This window comes from Loa loa (assembly GCF_000183805.2).
Source record: "Loa loa unplaced genomic scaffold supercont3.33, whole genome shotgun sequence".
NCBI classification, from domain to species: Eukaryota; Metazoa; Nematoda; class Chromadorea; order Rhabditida; family Onchocercidae; genus Loa; species Loa loa.
In genome coordinates, this window is record NW_018108213.1 from 101,856 (window position 1) to 120,641 (window position 18,786).

General features: G+C 35.4%; 2 protein-coding genes across 2 annotated transcripts in view; both read left to right on the plus strand.

Annotated features, from left to right (window-relative positions):
- LOAG_16989 (GATA zinc finger family protein) overlaps nt 1–8,182 on the plus strand; it is a 15,060-nt gene extending 6,878 nt beyond the window's left edge. Inside the window, exons 4-18 of the mRNA XM_020449645.1 lie at nt 2,133–2,292; nt 2,664–2,764; nt 3,034–3,151; nt 3,576–3,758; nt 4,234–4,359; nt 4,528–4,648; nt 4,755–4,915; nt 5,075–5,224; nt 5,295–5,426; nt 5,556–5,846; nt 6,108–6,332; nt 6,554–6,772; nt 6,867–7,206; nt 7,583–7,699; nt 7,904–8,182. Coding sequence (XP_020306782.1) covers nt 2,133–2,292; nt 2,664–2,764; nt 3,034–3,151; nt 3,576–3,758; nt 4,234–4,359; nt 4,528–4,648; nt 4,755–4,915; nt 5,075–5,224; nt 5,295–5,426; nt 5,556–5,846; nt 6,108–6,332; nt 6,554–6,772; nt 6,867–7,206; nt 7,583–7,699; nt 7,904–8,124 — 2,665 coding nt within the window. The 3' untranslated portion in view covers nt 8,125–8,182. The remainder of the gene's footprint in view (nt 1–2,132; nt 2,293–2,663; nt 2,765–3,033; nt 3,152–3,575; nt 3,759–4,233; nt 4,360–4,527; nt 4,649–4,754; nt 4,916–5,074; nt 5,225–5,294; nt 5,427–5,555; nt 5,847–6,107; nt 6,333–6,553; nt 6,773–6,866; nt 7,207–7,582; nt 7,700–7,903) is intronic.
- Nucleotides 8,183–12,098: 3,916 nt separating this feature from the next.
- Nucleotides 12,099–18,384, plus strand: LOAG_16990 (hypothetical protein; the record flags this gene model as incomplete). Its single annotated transcript, XM_020449646.1, has 17 exons — nt 12,099–12,248; nt 12,571–12,736; nt 13,138–13,235; nt 13,469–13,574; nt 13,727–13,818; nt 13,910–14,120; nt 14,253–14,396; nt 14,520–14,695; nt 14,836–15,018; nt 15,322–15,472; nt 15,587–15,786; nt 15,980–16,204; nt 16,333–16,524; nt 16,703–16,843; nt 17,211–17,465; nt 17,783–17,981; nt 18,134–18,384. 17 exons carry the CDS (start codon nt 12,099–12,101, stop codon nt 18,382–18,384), a joined length of 2,940 nt encoding a protein of 979 aa, XP_020306783.1.
- Nucleotides 18,385–18,786: the final 402 nt, after the last annotated feature.

Genomic DNA, 18,786 nt, shown 5'->3' on the forward strand with positions numbered 1-18,786 from the left:
TATATATATATATATATATATATATATATATATATATATATATATATATATATATATATATATATATATATATATATATATATATATATATATATATATATATATATATGTCGTCCTCCTGCAAAAAACTGTAGTATTATTTTCATTCCTATCTGTCAGAAACTCATCACATTTTTAGGTGAATGCTAATTGGATGAGAATGATAATCATTTACAGATCTGTTACTATTATTCGTAACAGCACTGTTGGTCATTTGATGGTTATTGTTTTCGTCTTATTCCTTGTTCATTGTCGATTGTAATTTTGGATCCCAAAATTGAACCTTTCTGATGTTCAAAACTAATTCATTTGCAGTCTAACCTGTTTTTGTTATCTTTTTCATAAACTACGGATCAAATAGCGGAGGGTTCACCATAACACTGTACCTGGATCCGTCTTTCGTTTTCATTCCCTGAGATATGATTTGGAGTAAGGTTATAATTAACTTCTCTGGTGATGTCGATGGTTTCCGTACCACAATATTTCGACTATTGTTTGTCGTTTATAGTTTTTTTACTTTATAGTTGTGTTTATAGTTTTCTCCGGTAAACGGGTCATCGAAGGAGTTATCCGAACATACTGGCTAACTTTAAACTTTGAGGACTGCTTATTTATTCATATCAAACAAAGTTATGAGGAGTTGGATTGTTAGATGAGTATTGTTTAATGTATAAGGATTGGGCTTGTTGGTAATTTATGCATATCTAATGAGCCACACACATTCTCAGTGTGTGTGTGTGTGTTGTGATGTGCAATTAAGTAGTAGAATCGATCGGTTTGACAATGGATAAATCTTTTCTTACCCCTGACGTATTGGGATTGGGTTTGATAGCTTTTCTGGTATTTTTTCGGTATATTCACACTTCCTCTCATAGACAATTCAATTCTCAATTTAGCATTGAAAGATGAATGGACTATTGGACCATCAGATGATGAGTTTGGTCTTGGTTGTTTTCATACTGCATAAAACATCCATACATCCTAATTTTAACTCTTTACCTTAGGCACTCCCTCCTATATCTTCAATTATTATTGATCCATTTATCATTCACCTACTCACTTATTTACTTAATACATACATTTGTGCATATCGCAGTGATAGAACTTGTTTCATGATTAGTCGGGTAGCCTATTTATTGAAACTAATGCAAATTCGGATTTCAGTGTGTCTGTTTTTGAAGATCGGGAGCATGCTTCTTCTAACATTAGGCATATTTCGTGTTTGAATGCTAACTTGCAAGCATTTCCCTCTAATAACATCATGTGCTGGTTGAGAATTAATGACTTACCGGAAACCACGAATTATTAATGAAACTGATATCTGCTTATGCAGATCTTTATTAGATGGTCATATGATATTAAACTTCGAATCACTTCTTGCACTACTCCGGAGTTAATTGCAATCATAGAACATTTGACATCAACAACGATGTATTTGAGTTTCATTAAATTGAGAGTGGTAGAGAATTATTGTTTGCAAGAAAATCGGGAAGTCAGTATCATCTCCTATCTTACAATTAGGACTTCTTTCGTGAGAAATTTGTTGGAAAAGGGAGGATCGTTGTGGCACATTTGTGGCACATTTAGGTTTCTGCAAGAAATTTTGATTTTTCACTCCTTTCGTACCATTCTTACCGGTCAAAATGGTCATTTCTCCTCATCGCAACGTTGAGATATGTTGTGAATATTATTGTTCGCTGAATAGTACTTTTCAACAATATAGTTTTATTGAAATAGTATCAGTCGTGTGATAATGACAGTATGATAATGATCAACTGTAATAACATTTATACCTATTGCTCATTTATTTGTAATAACATTTATACCTATTGCTCATTTATTTGTAATAACATTTATACCTATTGCTCATTTATTTCAAGTGGCATCGTATGGTATTTCATTTTCTCGCTTATATGTAGATCTGCTAAGATTTGAACTCAAAGAAAGAGGTCTTTTTATTTTCTTGCACTTTTTATTTTCTCAATGATTTCAGTTTCTTTCCGTCCATTAGTCCAATTCATTTCAACCCTGCATATGTTTACTTTTTTACTTGTAAGTCTTTCGCCATAATAATGAATGATTACTGGTTACAGGGGTAAATGTACGATACGTTTGATTAAAGACATTCGAACGTTACGCGAATTAGACGTCCAGTCTTTATCTGATATTTTTTTCTCGTTGGTCTCGTTTGATCCAAATAATAGCAGACTGGCGTCTGTACAAGGTGAAATCCGCGTCGGCGGGTCATATCAGGTTTGTTCATTTTTTTTCTCTCTGTACTATTATACAGCATTGCGTGGAGTGAAAAAGTAAGAAGAAGTCATGAGAAATAGATATGTATGTATTTTAACCTTTCGACGTTCACAGTTATAAAGTGCCCTTGTTTGCAAGTGTCATTTCTTGAGATAGTTCTCAAACATACTTGCTAGACAGTTCCACTTTCTGTTCCTATATTCTTCATCCTTTTTATTCTGAGATCCGTGTTTCTAATTACTTATTATTAATTTCCATATCTTCATTCATTTCGAGGAAAAAAGTTACGGGTTGCAATAAAAGGATTATAATCTCTTTTTGTATTTAACTGCATAATTTAATGACCATATAAAGGGATTACCCACTTTCAGGCAAAGCTGCCCCCAATGGAAAGATGCTCTGCAGTGGATGAACCGGATCGCGATGAATTACAGTGGAGGCCGGGTTATATCAATGAAGAGAGCGAACATGTGTAGGCATTTCGTTATCATTTTTATCCAATAAAAATAACAAGTAAATGAATTGTTAAATTTCATTGTGCAGAGATAAAAATTGTATGTATGGATGGTACAATGTTTCTTTGGCTAAAAAGTACATGGAATTTGTATCTGGTGAACTCTATGATAACTGTTTTAACTAATTCTTATTACTAGGATGAACTTGATCAATTAGATGATTGCTTTCAATTACAATAAATTCATTCATTATTCAATATAAATATAACCGGAGAATTTTTCTCAGTTATAAAAGGGCGACACGATCATTTCGGATGTTTGCTATGGTTCGGAACGAACAAATTACGCAAATGGAACGTGATTTTAGGACTGGCGATTTATGTATGCATGATGCCATAATCACGGTTAGTAGCTTACAAAGTGAATAACTGGACGAATTTTGCAAAAGTATTAGCGTTATTCTTCGTTAGTTTTTACTTTGTAGTGGGCGGGTAGTAACAAAGCCAGTAAGCACTAGGAGAGCTGAGAATTTGATGAGTCAAAACAATGATCATCCTGATTCCACCCATCGCAAATTTGTAAATATGCAAGCTATTCATTCCACAATAATCCTAGATGCAATATTATCATGATATATTTTATGCATTGAAATATTTAAGCGTTTTGACTCTATAACTTGAAATTTCATTAGTTAATAGTGACGTAGCTCAATGAAATCGATTCGTCCAGAAATAGCTCCTACTCTTGAATGTTTCGGTGTTCATCCGTTACAGTTTCGTTATTCTTGAAAATTGTTCCTTTTTTTAGACAATGAGTAATTTTTTTTAGCTGCATAAATGTGATTACAACGTAAATTATGCTATTGAGGCAATGAATAAAAATGACGAACATATGCTTAAAGTGACCAATTTTATGAATATTGATGATGCCAAAAAATTTGCTCGTGGCATTAAAACCTATGGGAAAAATTTCTTGAAAATCAAGAAGGAACTATTGCCACATCATCGTAGAGTAAGTTATAATTATAGTAACGTGATTTACAATAGTGCATTTTTCTGTGAAACATAGCTGTTATTCTTTATTCTGAAACACGATAGGCAGAAAAAAGCGAATTAATTGAATTACACATGCTGAAATTAAATCAGATCAGCATTCTATATGATTGCTAGGGCATTCAGTTCAGGAGAGAAAAAGATAACACCACTCAAAAAGTACTTATGCACATTCTGATGGATTGTTCAGGTAATGGATGACAGGGACTTATCGTGGTTGTTTAAACCTGGTTTTGTTTTCTCTGTAAGACCAATAGCACTACTGTGTTTTTAGATGTGGCTGAAGTAATCCGTGAGAATGTTTTGAATGACTACTTTTTGAGTAGTATTATATGTTGTATTTGCGCATAATCGTACTAATGTCTCCCCAGATTTTTAATTTTTGGAGAGCTATCATTTTCTTCGAAAAAAAAAACATGATTGTTTCTTTTCAGGATGAATTGGTACAGTTCTATTATGGATGGAAGAAGACTCGTGATGCAACGAGGCCTAAGCCATTAGCACGACAGCGAAATACGGCAACTGCAACACATCGGAAACCAAAAAACAACCAGTTGAAGGTCACTTGTTTGGTATTTATATTCTTTATTTCAGTTTTTTGCAGTTTAATATCACTGTGCGACTTCTCTTTTAATTTTTGGTATGGTAAACAGAAATATCAACAAATACATCAACAAAAAAGTTGATGAACAATTTGATGCATAACTTCAAGAGAGTTCAAATTTCAGGCATCTCGTCCCGGCAGTACTGATTTGGCTGATTATGCATCCGCGAGCGAGACTGAAATGGAAGAGTTAGAAAATGATGGTCGTGCTGCAGCGTATGCTTGCCATCATTGCTATACGTCAAGTAACGTTAATGATTAATTTTCTGATATATTTTTTTCACTTCAGTACTTCATTTTAAACTCGATTTCATAACGTGCAACTCCGTTTAGCAATTTAGTTCACTTCAGAAAGTAAAGACTGGCATCATTCGGGTAGAGAACGTCAATTACTTTGTACTGAGTGTCGAGTTTTTTATAAGAAGTATGGGCAGCTGCGTCCCGTTGATCGACCAAGCACCGTCCCACCATCACTGTACAAGCCAAGAAGTCCTGAAGGCAACGATGATGAGGTGAAATATACTTATTGACGTTTCATACGAAAATATTATGACATTCGAAAATAAGCTTAATATTTTCGTTCTGACTGTCGTTATACCTGACAAGTTCATCCTAAGAACTCAGTAAGGGGGAAATATTTAAAACTGATAAGAGAAAAAACCGGGTTTCAGGAACAAGGAGTAAGAACGCGAGCAAATAAAAAGGAAAGACGTGGCGCCTCGTTAGAGGTGGATAAAAAGGGTATTGGTTCACCAAATGATGGCGAAGTGAAGCAAAGGAATGGGAAAAGAAAACGAAATCATGCACAGAATAGTGAATATGTTGGTTATCTTCTCTAATCACTATTGCGCATTAGAATTTAAGTCGTATGTCTCAACTGTATAATTTCAGGTAAATGGGACTACAAAGAAGCGGTTTGTAAAAGGAGAGAAAGAAGACGAAAATACCGATATGCAAGAAGATGATGAACCCACTTTCAGTTCAGAAATCCGCACCAATGATAATTCGTTAAATACTGGAAAGGTTTCTGTCTTTTGTAACTTATTAAATTTTTATATCGTTGATTCATTATTATGCAGGATATATTTTTATTTGACTTTCCATTTGTTATTGTCTTTGCTCGTGATTTATAGATGTTAATGAAACTTGTAGGGGAATGAAACAGAGACGTCTGCAGGTTCAGAGTCAGTTTCGGCATCAATAAAAGTAGTCAGTGTTGACGAAGAAGGAAAGCACTATCAGGGGCAAGTAAAAATGTCTGTATGCGCGGGAAAAGGAGGTCCAAGTGTTAAACTCCAAACCTTCGTTTCTGCTTCAACCAGTGCTACGGCAAGTGAACCACCTCCAGTCTCCGGGACTGCTGAAAATGAAGGAGCTGTAGAAATTGCAACGGAACAGCCTAGCACAAGTTTCGTGAAGCCAGTCGATCGGACCCCTCCTGATGTAAGCTTTCGTTATTCAAATCTGACTGCCGGCTTTGATATGTAGGAGTTATGTAGATTTTTGGAACTGTTATTATGGCATTGTTTGTTCAGTAACAGTTTTGTGTTTTGTCCTTATAATATTTGCACGCTTACGCACAGTATTATATATCTGTTCTTAGAGATTGGCGATTTGCTGTTCACTCTTATGGAATTTCATGTCTGTCGACATGAAATACGATTTAAATTTTCTTCTCGAGAATAATTTTTAAAGTTCTTGCAGGAAATGAAAACCGAGGAAGAAGATTCAGATGATGGTTACTGGACCGTAAATGATACAGTTGTTGAAACGACAAAAAATGCATTGCTCATCCGAGTTATCGATCGGCGCTGTGGTCAAATGTGTGCGCGTACAGATTTAGCTTTTCGCATGAAACCTGGTTCGGAGTGGGATAAGAAACGAGAAGCGCGTGCTGCCCTCAAGAACCATATAAATACACAGAAAAAGGTCAGTGGAGATTCTGCCTCTTTGTTTTTCATTTTCGTTTCATACCTCAAGTTTTCATATGAGTTTGTATGGAATAATGATCACTTGCTTCACTTTATTCTTAAGTCACTGATTGTCCCTGCTCTGCTTTGGTTCATTTGGTTATCGAAACTCTTTACGAAATTAGTTTGTATGTCTTCAATTTTCCTTTTACAGGCTTCTGCTAAGAAATAACTTTTCAGCCCAATGATGCTTTCCCAACTCCAGTTACAGTACCAAAATTGCCATCTGCGCAGCTTGCACCTTTGTCGGGGGCACCAAATGTTGAAGCATTCATGGGAGGTCGGGTCCCCATGAATGGTACTGCAGTTTCTGGTTTGCCAGGAATGTTTCCCGGTATGCCAGATCCACGATTCGGTTTCCTTACTCCTCAACAACAGTATGCTATCGCTGTCGAACAAGTAAGATTTATTGTTGCGACATTACCTCCCAGTGAAGGAAACATCGTATTTAACTTGACATAAGAGTTTGCATTCTAAAGTAGTTTTTTTCTAGCAAGTTTTTCAAAAGCAGATGGAGCAGCAGCTGCGGGCACATCAGTTAGAAATGATACGAAGTGGTGCGAATGGTACAGTAACGACGGGTTCTACAGTAACAGCTGTTCGTGATTCTCCATCCCGTGGTGGTACTGCTGCGGCTGCTGTTAATGCTCATGGATTTCCTCCCAACATGCTTCCACCACCTTTCCATAATTTTGGGATGGATCCGAGAGCACTTGCTGCGCTGATGCATAATCCACAGCTTGCTTCGCAATTTGGAATGGGTATCGACAGTCATACCGCAGCAATGATAAGTGCCTTGGAGCAGCGAAGTAATTTGGAGCAGCGCATGCTTGGTTAGTTTTTATCGGGGTTTTAAAAGTACTGAGAATTCTTAACGTCGTACTGTCTTTATTTTATGCGCTAGAAACATGTTTTTATTACCAACATTGATTCACCTGAACTTGTGTCGCTCTTGAACACAGCTGCGATGTTGACAAGGTTTGGAATTTTAAGAGGCTTATATTATATAGTAGTTTAAAACAAATATCAATATGAACAGCAACAACACAGTATATGTGTATTTTATCTTGAATCCGTTAAAAAACAGTGTTAGAAGTCTCTTCACGTTCGAGAAATACATTTACCTGAATAATATGTTCTGTTGCAATTGTATATTGTTGATCTTGACAATATGCAGTTTCACCATTAGCTAGTACTAATTAGTTACAGGCATGGCTGGCATGGAAATGTTGGCTCCGGCTGGAATACCGGTATCTCAAGCACCGCAATCCCATCTCCATCCACATGCTGCTGCCATGATGCAGCATGCAGCAGCCACCCATCCTGGTGCTGTTTAGTTTACTCTATTAATTCTTTTTTATTTAAAAATGTAGAGTATGGTGAGTGGTCCTTTTCTACGCCTTTAGCTGCCCTTAAAAGTTTTGGGGTACGGAGGAAGTCTTGCAGTTACTTTGTGCATTGCTCGTAGTATGGCCAGACAATTTATCATTTACAGATTTACAGGTGTTTGTCATTTACATGTGGTTGCAGGTGATGCACTTCAATTGCAACAACTGTTAGCTATGTCAGCAGCGGCGCAGGCTCAGGCGCAGCGCCCTTTCCTAGAGCAGAATGCTCTTTTGCAAATGACGATGATGAATCCATTCAGTAATGAATTGGGATCTCGAATCGTAAATCCTGGTTCATTGAATTCCGACATGATGCGGCGGTTGCAACAGGAAGGTGGTTTTGCAACTGCACAGAGGCCATAAATGAATATGATTGATCAGTTCTTTTAGATGTTACAAATAAATGATTACTGGAAACGGGAAAAAGTCTTTCATAGAAATGCTTAACTGGCTTTTACCAAAGAATTGCCGTTTGTGAGTTTTTTGATACAAAAACTTTGTTCGTGTTATCACCATTTTTGAATAGGGAATCGATTAATTTTTACCTCTGGTTTGTTTGTAGCTATAAAAATTACCGAAATAGTATTATTTTTGGATGATTATCTTTATGTATTTATAAACCAATAACAACGGTTTTCTGTTTATAATCAGAAAAATATTGGTGATTGATTGACGATACATGATTGATGGCCGATTGGGTGTTTCTCATAATCCTTTTTTTTTTCTCGCAAAGGGAATGGTTTTATGAACGGGACCCGGTCTTCTGTTTTTTTTGAAAATCATTAAATTATCAGATGTTTATCCGGCCATCCATCAAGAGATAGACAATGAATTAGCGGTAACTTATTTTTTTTATTACCTGTGGTATTATCTTGGATCACTTTTTCTCAGGGTTAAGACGTTTTTCTTGGAACGATCAATTTTTTTCCAGCACATATGTTTTGCATGTTTATTTCAGTGCTTTTATATGGATACATTTGATGTAGAGTTGTTTTGTACATATATACATGTGCGGTAAGCATTTTCGCGCTTTATCGAGGTTTTTCTCGCACAATGATTATTGTTAGTAGTACAGTAATCTTCTGTAGTTATTAATGGAGATATATAAAAGGGGAGGGAATTATCTATCTATTCAACCTTTTGTTTACATTTTCCTTGGAAATTTGATCATAAAGCGCTTCCAGTTGTGATTTGGTTTATTCCTTTGTTCTGCAATTCGATGTTAATCTCAAGAACTGTTTGTCACTTGGTGTAATAGTGGGATGATTCCCACAAAGCACTCAGTTTTTGAATATATTCGGTTTATCACTGATTTATGTTGTGGCTTTCAAATTTTAATATAACAAGGTCAAAGTTTTGTCCTTTTTTGGAACATTAAACTGCGAGAATGCTATGCGAGTGTTCGGAAAGGCACGGTTAGGAATTACTTTGGAATGTGTTAGCTGTAAGGGTCGACATATTTAGGAAAAGACAATAAGTGAACGATTTTGTTAACATGTCTGATGATGACCTGGTCAGCTACATTTCAAACTACAAGTTTGTTTATGCGGGGAGGGAGGTTCTTGGTCTTTGACTGGGATTTTTCTATTGATCCAAGGATGCCCAGTGAAAAGAATAAATGGAAGAACCGGAGTTGCGGGATGAAATTCCAGGCGATAGAATGCATGCGATACTTGAGCTGGTGAGACGGACCGACATATGGACGTCTCCGTCTTCTTTAATTGTTCAATTCCAATCCTTGCCTTTCCAGTTGTAAGGGAAGTGAGGGTTGGGGACTAATGGCACTGGAGACTTTTTAAAATCCATTGAGACGACGGTTTTTTCACTTGTTGATCCTAAAGACAGATTCTACTCTTATATAAAATCTACCGTCATTTCTGTTCTTGAAGAGAGGAACGTTGGGGACGATAGATCGATAATGAACGAGGTCACCCACTGGTGATATTTGAGTTCGAGAGTTTGGACGTTTTAATCTAAAAATGTTACTTCTTCGGAAGGATCTTGGGGCTTACCACCAATATGAATTCCCATTCTGTAGGGAATGTTAGCTTTACGTGTACAATTAATTGCCCGGAAGTGAAGTTGGCTAGTTGGAATTTGTCACAGGGTTTTTGAAGCCAGGGACAAAATCGTGTGGCTTTTGTTACAGCTGAAGTAAACTTGCGGCTTTCGGTTACTGCAGCCTTTTTCCCTAAATTTTGCGGAGAAACAGCTGAATTGACTTTTTTAGGACATTGTTCAACATTTCCTAAATAAGCAAGAAATCAGGTCAGAGACGCTCTGTTGACGGATTTCAGTTCAGTGATGGACTTCAGATACAGTATGTGTCATTATTCGTTTCCCACCTCTGTTGGAACTAGGGGTTCTTACCTGTCAGGGTTAACCTCACAAAAATCTAAGGGTGCAAATAAGAAGACCATATGTGTAAGTAAAAACTATATTGATCTATATAAAATGTAAATTCATTTGTTCGAGATCTTGAATCTCCGAAGTTCATTACCGATTGCTTTAAAATTTTAACACATTTCGACACAACGCGCGTTTTTACACACCTATTATATATGTGCCACACATGTGACAGGTAAAAACATGCGTTTTTTTTAATATAGAAATATAAAGAGGAGGAAGCTCCACCAAAGTCATCATGAAGGTCTTTACACTTTTTGAATATTGTCAACATTGTAAATATGTGTAGTTCAGATTCGTATTGTGAGACGTTGTAAATCAACTCATGTTGATTACCAGGTTTGAGGTCAATGTCGGCACATTTTGAAGAAATCTCAGGTCACTATCGACACATTTTAAAGAATCTCAGATCATCTTGCAGTCAGTCAGCTTAACCTTGATCTCAGGTCATCTTGCAATCAGTCAGCTTAACCTCGTTGATTGTAGTTATATTTCCGAATTCCATAAATCAGGGAGACATGAAAAACGCTTTCTCCTAATCCTCACGGAATACCCATGTCAGATAAATAGCTAATGCTGCTATGTTGGGCTCATTTAATGCCCACTAGCTAGTCGACATTGTCCAACTGACAGCAAATAGTCTAGCCAATCGATATAAATGGTCATAAGCATGATACCCCACAACCAACCTTTTACTTCCATACTAAATTAACAATTCCGAAGCAGCACCTGTTACACTTCTCCTGACGGCAGTTAAGCCGCGAAGACTACGTCACACTTTTTTCATTATAGCCTGGTCAGGAAAGCAAAAAGTCATCAAAGTCGTGTAGCGATGTTTTAATTGCGATAAACCATCTTTATGTGGCTTGGTCATTTGTTGTGTAGCAGTATTCAACATCTGTGTTGTTGGTTCAATATTTCTAAAGTAATAGATTTTTGATGTAGTTCATGAAGTCGGGCCCATTAAAGAAAAAAAAACTCGAGTAAAATTCTTGGCTTGAACTTAGGATTCAATTCATGTTTCAGCTTGAATCTCTGAATCTCTGAATGTTGTTGGACTCAAATTTGGACTTGTCGTTGTATTTGAGTTTGAAGAAAGATCGAAGATGTTCGATTAAACTTAAACTTGCGCTGGTTTATTCATTTTCAGAATTGAATTCGAATCTTAGGTTTAGATTTTGCCAAGGAAATCAGTTTTCTTTTTCCTCAATTCCTTTTTTTTTGAAATCACTTCTTTTGAACACATTGAAGATATTTAGTTGTAATGGAGACAAAATTAATTTATTAGACTACTATTGTAAATATGAATATATCGGTTAACCCATACATGAGTAACGGTTGCGGAAGACGAGGAAGTTATCAAACATTTGTTAGTTTTTTTTTGCGCTATTAATCCCAACCATTCAAAGGTGAAAGATTCCTAATCTCAAACAGAGGACTTTCACAATCTCCAGATAAACAGTAAAGAAGACTATTTTTCTGTTTCACTCAGTGAGCTGAACATCTTAGACTAGCCACAATGAGGTTGGAATTAATCTGTGCTTGTGCGTGAACGACAATTCACCGATGTTTCAGAAACCTACTCACGCATGCAATCACCTGGTACACCTGACTGAATAATAGCTTTTCCGTTAGTGTTGTAAGTCAAAGCAGCACTCTGTGTCCTGAATAGTTTACACAGAGTCTGTATCTGATATTCAGTAACACCTATGACACCTTTGATTGGAGTAAATGCAGTTCTTGTGAAACAAACGATGATTTAACACCATGAATTCGTTGACTGTAACTATATACATCTTCATTTCATCCCATAAAGATTAAATCTGATAGTGTAATTTGTGGACCAAGAAACAGTGATGCCAGTAAGCGTTGCTGCATCACCGTATCTTAGTTCTTATATTGCCGGATAATGTACTTTTCAGAAGTAAGAAATGTGGATGCGGGCTCAGAACACTTTCAGAGTAATCGATGATTATATAAATAGCTGTTACAATAAAAAGAGAAGTAATACTTCTCTAGAGCAATTGATGACTATATTAAACAAAACCCGAGCATCACTTGTCGATATACTTCGGAATCGAGTTGGTCTTTTTCAAATTTCAGTTGGATATTTTATAATATCGTTCATATAATAAGCAGAAGAAATGTGATGATGAAAAACAAGATTTACAGGATAATGAAGTTATATACACTAATGGTAATTCTAGTCTAAGTGACTTTATATGTTTTGCTTACTCTTTTTTGAGTTCTTAATCTTACAAAAATTTATCTTGTGTCATCTCGTAACATACTCTATAATCATGCTCGAAATCTCGGTTCAAATGAATTAGATCATGTTCTAATTATGGTATGTTACAAGATTTATGTAATATTTTGCAGAAGGTCGTTTTTATTTTCTTTCAGAGTAAAAATTCACTGCATCGATCGGTGCTGAACAAGAATGGTGAAGTAGTGGAATTAGACAGTGGAGAAGTCGTGAAAATAGATGACGGGCTGCGGAACGAAGCACTAATTATATCAGATTTGTTTAACTGTGATGAATTTGATGCTCTTGAACTAGTAATAACTGGTAATAATTATTATCGACCGTATTTGCCTAGCGTCCTAATGTTAAGGTTAGGAAGTGATGCAGTTAAAAGTTGTTGGATTCAACTCTTGAAAGCACATACAAGACTGGCCGTTCAAATTGTTTTATTTTTGGGTTCATGCAGTTACCAACTAGCACTGATTGATTGGCATATGCTGATAATTTTGGTAATAAAAAACAAAGAAATAACGCATACTAGGGAATAATTCTTAACTGAAACTAGATAAATTCGAAATATATAGTGGAGTAATTGGGCATGCGTCTGCATTATGGTCCTGTGAAAATAAGAAACATATTGTCAGCTTTTGTTTGTTGAATAAAAGTGCTTTTATAAATATTTAATTGACATAAGGGTAAGATATGGTGATTGTTTACGTCTACAGGTGAAGTGCAAACACGGCATTTTCCATTCTTAACGAGGGGTCTTTGTGCTGTTATTTGCTACTATGATGCACATCGTTTTATCAGTGCGGCTCTGAAAGTAAGTGAATTTTTTCGAAATTTCATTTCTAATGTTCTCGAAATTTTTTTCCTTACATTTTATATTTTGCTTAGTTGGGTTTAAAGTTTGAAACTAAGAAGGCACACCATTATTATTCATTGCTTACGATTTGCGATACTAGATTTAGTTTGTCATATACTGTGGATATCTTTTTATGCACTACTAATGCCTTCATAAAACTATTCATTTACTGAATGATTCACGTTTTATAGGTTTTAGCAGAATTCAGGATTAATGAAAAAGTGTCGAAACCACGAGAGCTTTTCGAGTATCTCAATCAGTTACTTAGTGATATTGCATTTATTAGACGTCTTATAGGTATGCACGGTTTCTCGCTATTTGAAAAATTTAACAAACTTTCAATCCTACAATATACATGTGTTTTCATTCACACCGTAACTGACCAATGTTTATATTCCGATTTTTCCCGATCTTTTTTAAATTGATCGTTTTCGTAACGATGCTTTCAGAAGTTTTGCAAACTGTAAATGTGCAATCTGAATTACAAAATTTGCATCATCCACATGTGAATGGACTAGGTGGTCCGAAACATCAGGAAATTGTAAGTTTATTTCAAGTTTAGTTTATTGTAGCTATTGTAGCTACTTGTAGCATAACTTTTTATTAACGTTCTTGCGATAGTATTTTTGCAGTTGCGGGAATTAATTGAAGAGACGTTAGAAAATTGTGCACAAACACTTCATCTCATATGCTCATCGTGGCAGTTGGAATCAGCACCGTCCTTCTTAAATGATTTGTTTGGGCCACTGAAAGAACTGCAGCCGAATACACCTTTCAGAAATACCCATTTATCATTATGGACTGCTTCTTTAATACTGATATCTCCACACAATCTTCAGAATAGTAATTTTCCGTAATTTTTGTTTTTCACTCTTTTACACTTTTATTCATATGTTCACTATGGAAATGCGCATCCTTCTTTTTCTAATACTTTCACAGATCGAATACAGGAAATAAATGATAAACAAATTCTAGTGCGATGTGCTCGAGATTTGTTGATGGGGTTTCACAAGGAAGTGATTTTGGAGGACTGGCAAGATTCTTGTCTGCAGGCTTCGTTACAGTTTGCAGTCGTGGTTTCATACAACTGGCTCAGTGTTCATCAACTTGTTCAAGAAGGTTCGATATTATTCACTGTTGATGCATTTACCTACTTCATATGACTACTGGATAATTCTTACTGATTTTCTCTCTATTGATTGAATTGTTTAAATATCTATTCCCATCATTGTTTTTCAATAGTTCTGGGTGGTTTTGCTATCAAAGAAGATGATTTGCTTGAAAAGGCAGTCAATGGATTGGCCTTCCAATTCATACGGAAATGTGTTATTGCGATGCCAAAATTTAGAGAAAACTTCATAGCTTTTGCTACAGTTGATACATTGATCAAGAACTTTATTGCTCATCTCAGTAACCAGGTTAATATTTTCCTAGATATTTGATTTCCTTCCTTCATAGTTTCATTTCTAAATTGCGCTATGAATTTGACTAATTCGTTCACTGAAACCATACAAACACTAATATAGTATACATTCTGCGCTAATGGGAACTATTTTAGGTCGTTCTACTGCAACATTCCGGTGAAATAGAATTGCAGTACGTCGAGGAAATGTTGGAGCGTGGTCAGCTTCACAGGCCTCGGCTTCATTTTGAAAATTTTATTCGTTGTATTGCTGATTTATATGATGGTGATTCCAAATATTTGGAACAGTTGTCTGCACAGTTTTGCTCTAGTGAAAGTGTGAGTTTCCGACATATTTGGCAATATTTAGTGAAGCATTGTAAATCAGTTTTGTTGCTTTGAACTTTTTCTGATCTGCAGTTTGTTCAGTGTGATAGGCAGATTATTTATCAACTAAAGTCAGTTTCTTCAACTTTAGAAATTGCATTTTCTTAGAATAACACTGATGCGATTTTTTAAAATAATTTATCTAGTGTCACAATCCGTGCACTACATAAAGCACTACGAGGCAAAAATAGATTCCCAAATCTGATAGACTTCATTGATCAATCTAATGGGACATAACTTTGTTTTACTTCTCAGGAAGAATTGGTGAAATTTTTAAGAAATTGCCGACAACTTATTTCACCGGTACTACAAGTCGCTTTTCTTGATATGCTAAAGAACATCTGCAAATGTCGGGAATCGGCACACTTCATATTTGGACTGCTTTCTCCATGTCATATAAAATTCGGTACAGCATTTTTGAAATGCTGAACATTCTGGTTTATTTTATCCGAGTTTTTGACCAGAGATTTTGACTTTTCATAAAAAATCAGATCTGATTATTAATTTATTCTTGTTATAGCTCAAGGTACACTCTCTTGGGACCATTTCTGGACAGCAATGCATGATTATCTTGTACTTTTCGAACGGAAAAAGAGTCAAACGTCGAATATAATGCATACAGCACCGCCAGGACAGCATGATACTTTTCAGCAGATTCCACAGTCCGAATTAGCTGGCCTTGTAGCATGGGTTCAGCTTATAGAAATCGTTGCTAAACACGTAAAACTTCATGAATCTTTGAAGTTTGCTTTAAACGATAAAATTTATTTGGTTTTTGATTCATGAGTATGACTTCACGTTTTAGTCGGCTTTAAGTTTGCCAGGTGAAAATTATTTTTTCTTATCTAATTGATCTAGTTCCTGAAATATGATTTAGTTCCTGGGAAAAATCAGCTGAAATAATTTCATTCAGGATCAGACTGCTCGTCGCCAGTTTGCAGATAACAGTTCATGGTCATGCATAGAAACAGCAATAAGTTTAGTTACTTCTGCGATTCCCCTTGTTTTGAAGGGAGCATTGTTTCGTTTTTTGGCTTCAATTGCGACGGACGAACATGGTGCTCTGAAGATCTGGGCAACATTGATATCCTTCTCTGTTTTAACTAAAACAAGTTCTGGGAAACTTGTTGGTATACAAGTATTTTTTTTTTGAAATTTGTTCACTGCAGTAGTTCTAAAATTTCCAATCTGAAGAACATTTTTTTGACTATGTGTGCACTTTCTGTCAATATTAATATACCAGTATTTGAAATCTGGTTGTTGTAGGACGAATTAGAAACAAGGGAATGTGCTTTCAAATGCTACGATTCATCTATTGGTTTCTTGCACCTTATAAAAACTCTGTTTCTGCATGCAAAAAATGTCGATAAAAGGTATTTATTGCAATACCTTCAATTTATCGTCAAATCCATTATCTGCCAGTTTGCGGATCGTTCATATGAAAACATTATACAGATGGTTTGTTTTTTTATTTTTTGAATAAGTTATGCATCAAATTATTTCCTGTTTTCTATCGAATTGGCTTGTTGCTTATTGATAGTTCCATCAAGCCATGGTTGTAGATTTTATTTTTATTCTACTTTGACACGGTTTAAAATATCTCTGTACATTCATTCATCTTAATTTTCATTTTCAGTGGCATTTATGTTCTGCAGCATGTGACGCTCTGTACAATTTCCTTCATCGTTATGCAATTACAGCGGAAGCAATTCTGAATGCGGACCCTCAAATTGTTGTCCTTACGCAAATTTTAAACGATTCTCCTGTATTCCGATCGGTAAGATGGTTTTCGTTTTTCACGATCATTACTGTAAATTTAACTTTCGCGTCATTCATTTTACCTCTTAATTTTCATTATAAATTTAACTTTCGCGTCATTCATTTTACCTCTTAATTTTCATTAATGTTTCCATCTCTTTACTTTCAGTAATTTACATTCTACTAATAATCATGTATATTGCCATCTTTTACTTCCTAAACTGCAGCCGACACCGTAATTAAATGTGCCAATTTTTCAGCCACCATTCTTCAAATGTAAAATTTATGCATCAGGCCGTGGTCATTTTTATAGTCATTTTCACTTGACTTGTATAAATATGTATCTTTATTGAAGTTGTTAAATCTATATCAGCTAAAGAATTCAGCTGGGTGCAGTATTATGTGATGGAGCGGAACGTCTGCAAGATTTTTCTCCTCGTTCAACAGATCGTGAAGCAGCTGTATTATCAATTCTGCGTTTACTTGATATCTGTGTTTCATTACATGCACCTTTAATAGATGCAGTACGTACCACTAATTCCAGTATAATAATTGCATCATTGGATTCACTTTTCTTATCATCCATAAAAGGTAGTGGAACAACAACATATATTACAGTTATCGCCTCATACTTGACACAGGTACTGCATTATTGCGTCTTTTACACTTACATTTTTAAAAATTTTTTGTTTTCCAGTTTTTTAGAACTCACCATGGAGAACACATGATGTTCATGTGCTGATATTTATTTTGTACATTTTCCTTTTTTTTTCCTCTCCCCCCTACTCCTTGAAATGTAAAGCAGGATTTATTGAAAGGATTTTCAATTACTTATAGGTACTATCTGCTAATTATAAATGTTTATAAATAATTATAAATGTATGAATGCTTTAGTAAAATAAGAAGAGCGATTATTTCATGTCACAATTTACTACTTCACTGGTTTAGCTAATTTCAGTCCGAGCTCATCCCAAAACACGTATATCACGTAGTATCAATTCTGCGAGAACTTTGCTGTTGTCAACCTTCCATGCAAAGTCGTCTTGTACAGACTCTTTCGTCGCTTTCTTTAGAATTAATTGAAAGTTTTGCGCGATTGACTTCTGTGAAAATGACAGTGATGGAAGCCTCGGCTCTTGATTCACCTGTTTACCATGGTTTGATTTCATGTGATTTATAATTTAAAACTTTTTTTTGGTCGATAATTCAAGAATACGAAGAAGTTACTGTAATTTCTGTTCTGTACTGAATGAGCCAACAAGAAAATTTTATATTACTGATTTAATCCTTTTTTAATGAAACATTCCAGGAATTAATGAATTATCGGTGGCAAGAATACGTGGTGAAACAGCACGTTTATTCATTGAAATGTGTTCATCGAGTATTGAGAACGACCCAGGCACCACCAATTTAGTCTACCTTTTCTGCGGTCTCAGAATGCCTGATTTGGTAAATTCCATCATTGAGCCTGCAGGCAAGTCGTGGTTTCATAAATATGTTCATAAGTACTATGTGCAAGATCTTGATAAAATTGGAAGACATAACTCGGTAGAAATTTAAATGTGTAATATATTTTTTCGCATGAAAAACTTTAAGTTTCGAGAATAGATACGGAATAATGCGTAGTTTTTTCTTTTTTTTTTTTTTTTTTTAAACTTATAGGATTCTGTTCACCGTCGCAGTTAAGGCGAGAATGCTGAAGAGGTGAATAAACCTGTCATCTCATTTTTATATATGAGGCAAATAACTAGAGAAAAAAAAATTCCGAACTGGAATTCCTACGAAATTTCAGCTGTTTGAAGAACATTAATTTTCTAAAGAAAAAAAAACTAATGATGCGTAATCGAGTTAGACACTCTTGGTCATAATCACTCAGATGTTGCAATAATATATGTGATCGGAGAGTGAACTGCGTTCTTCCCAATGAGGTTGGATGAGTGGTTGGAGAATCATGTATGAAAA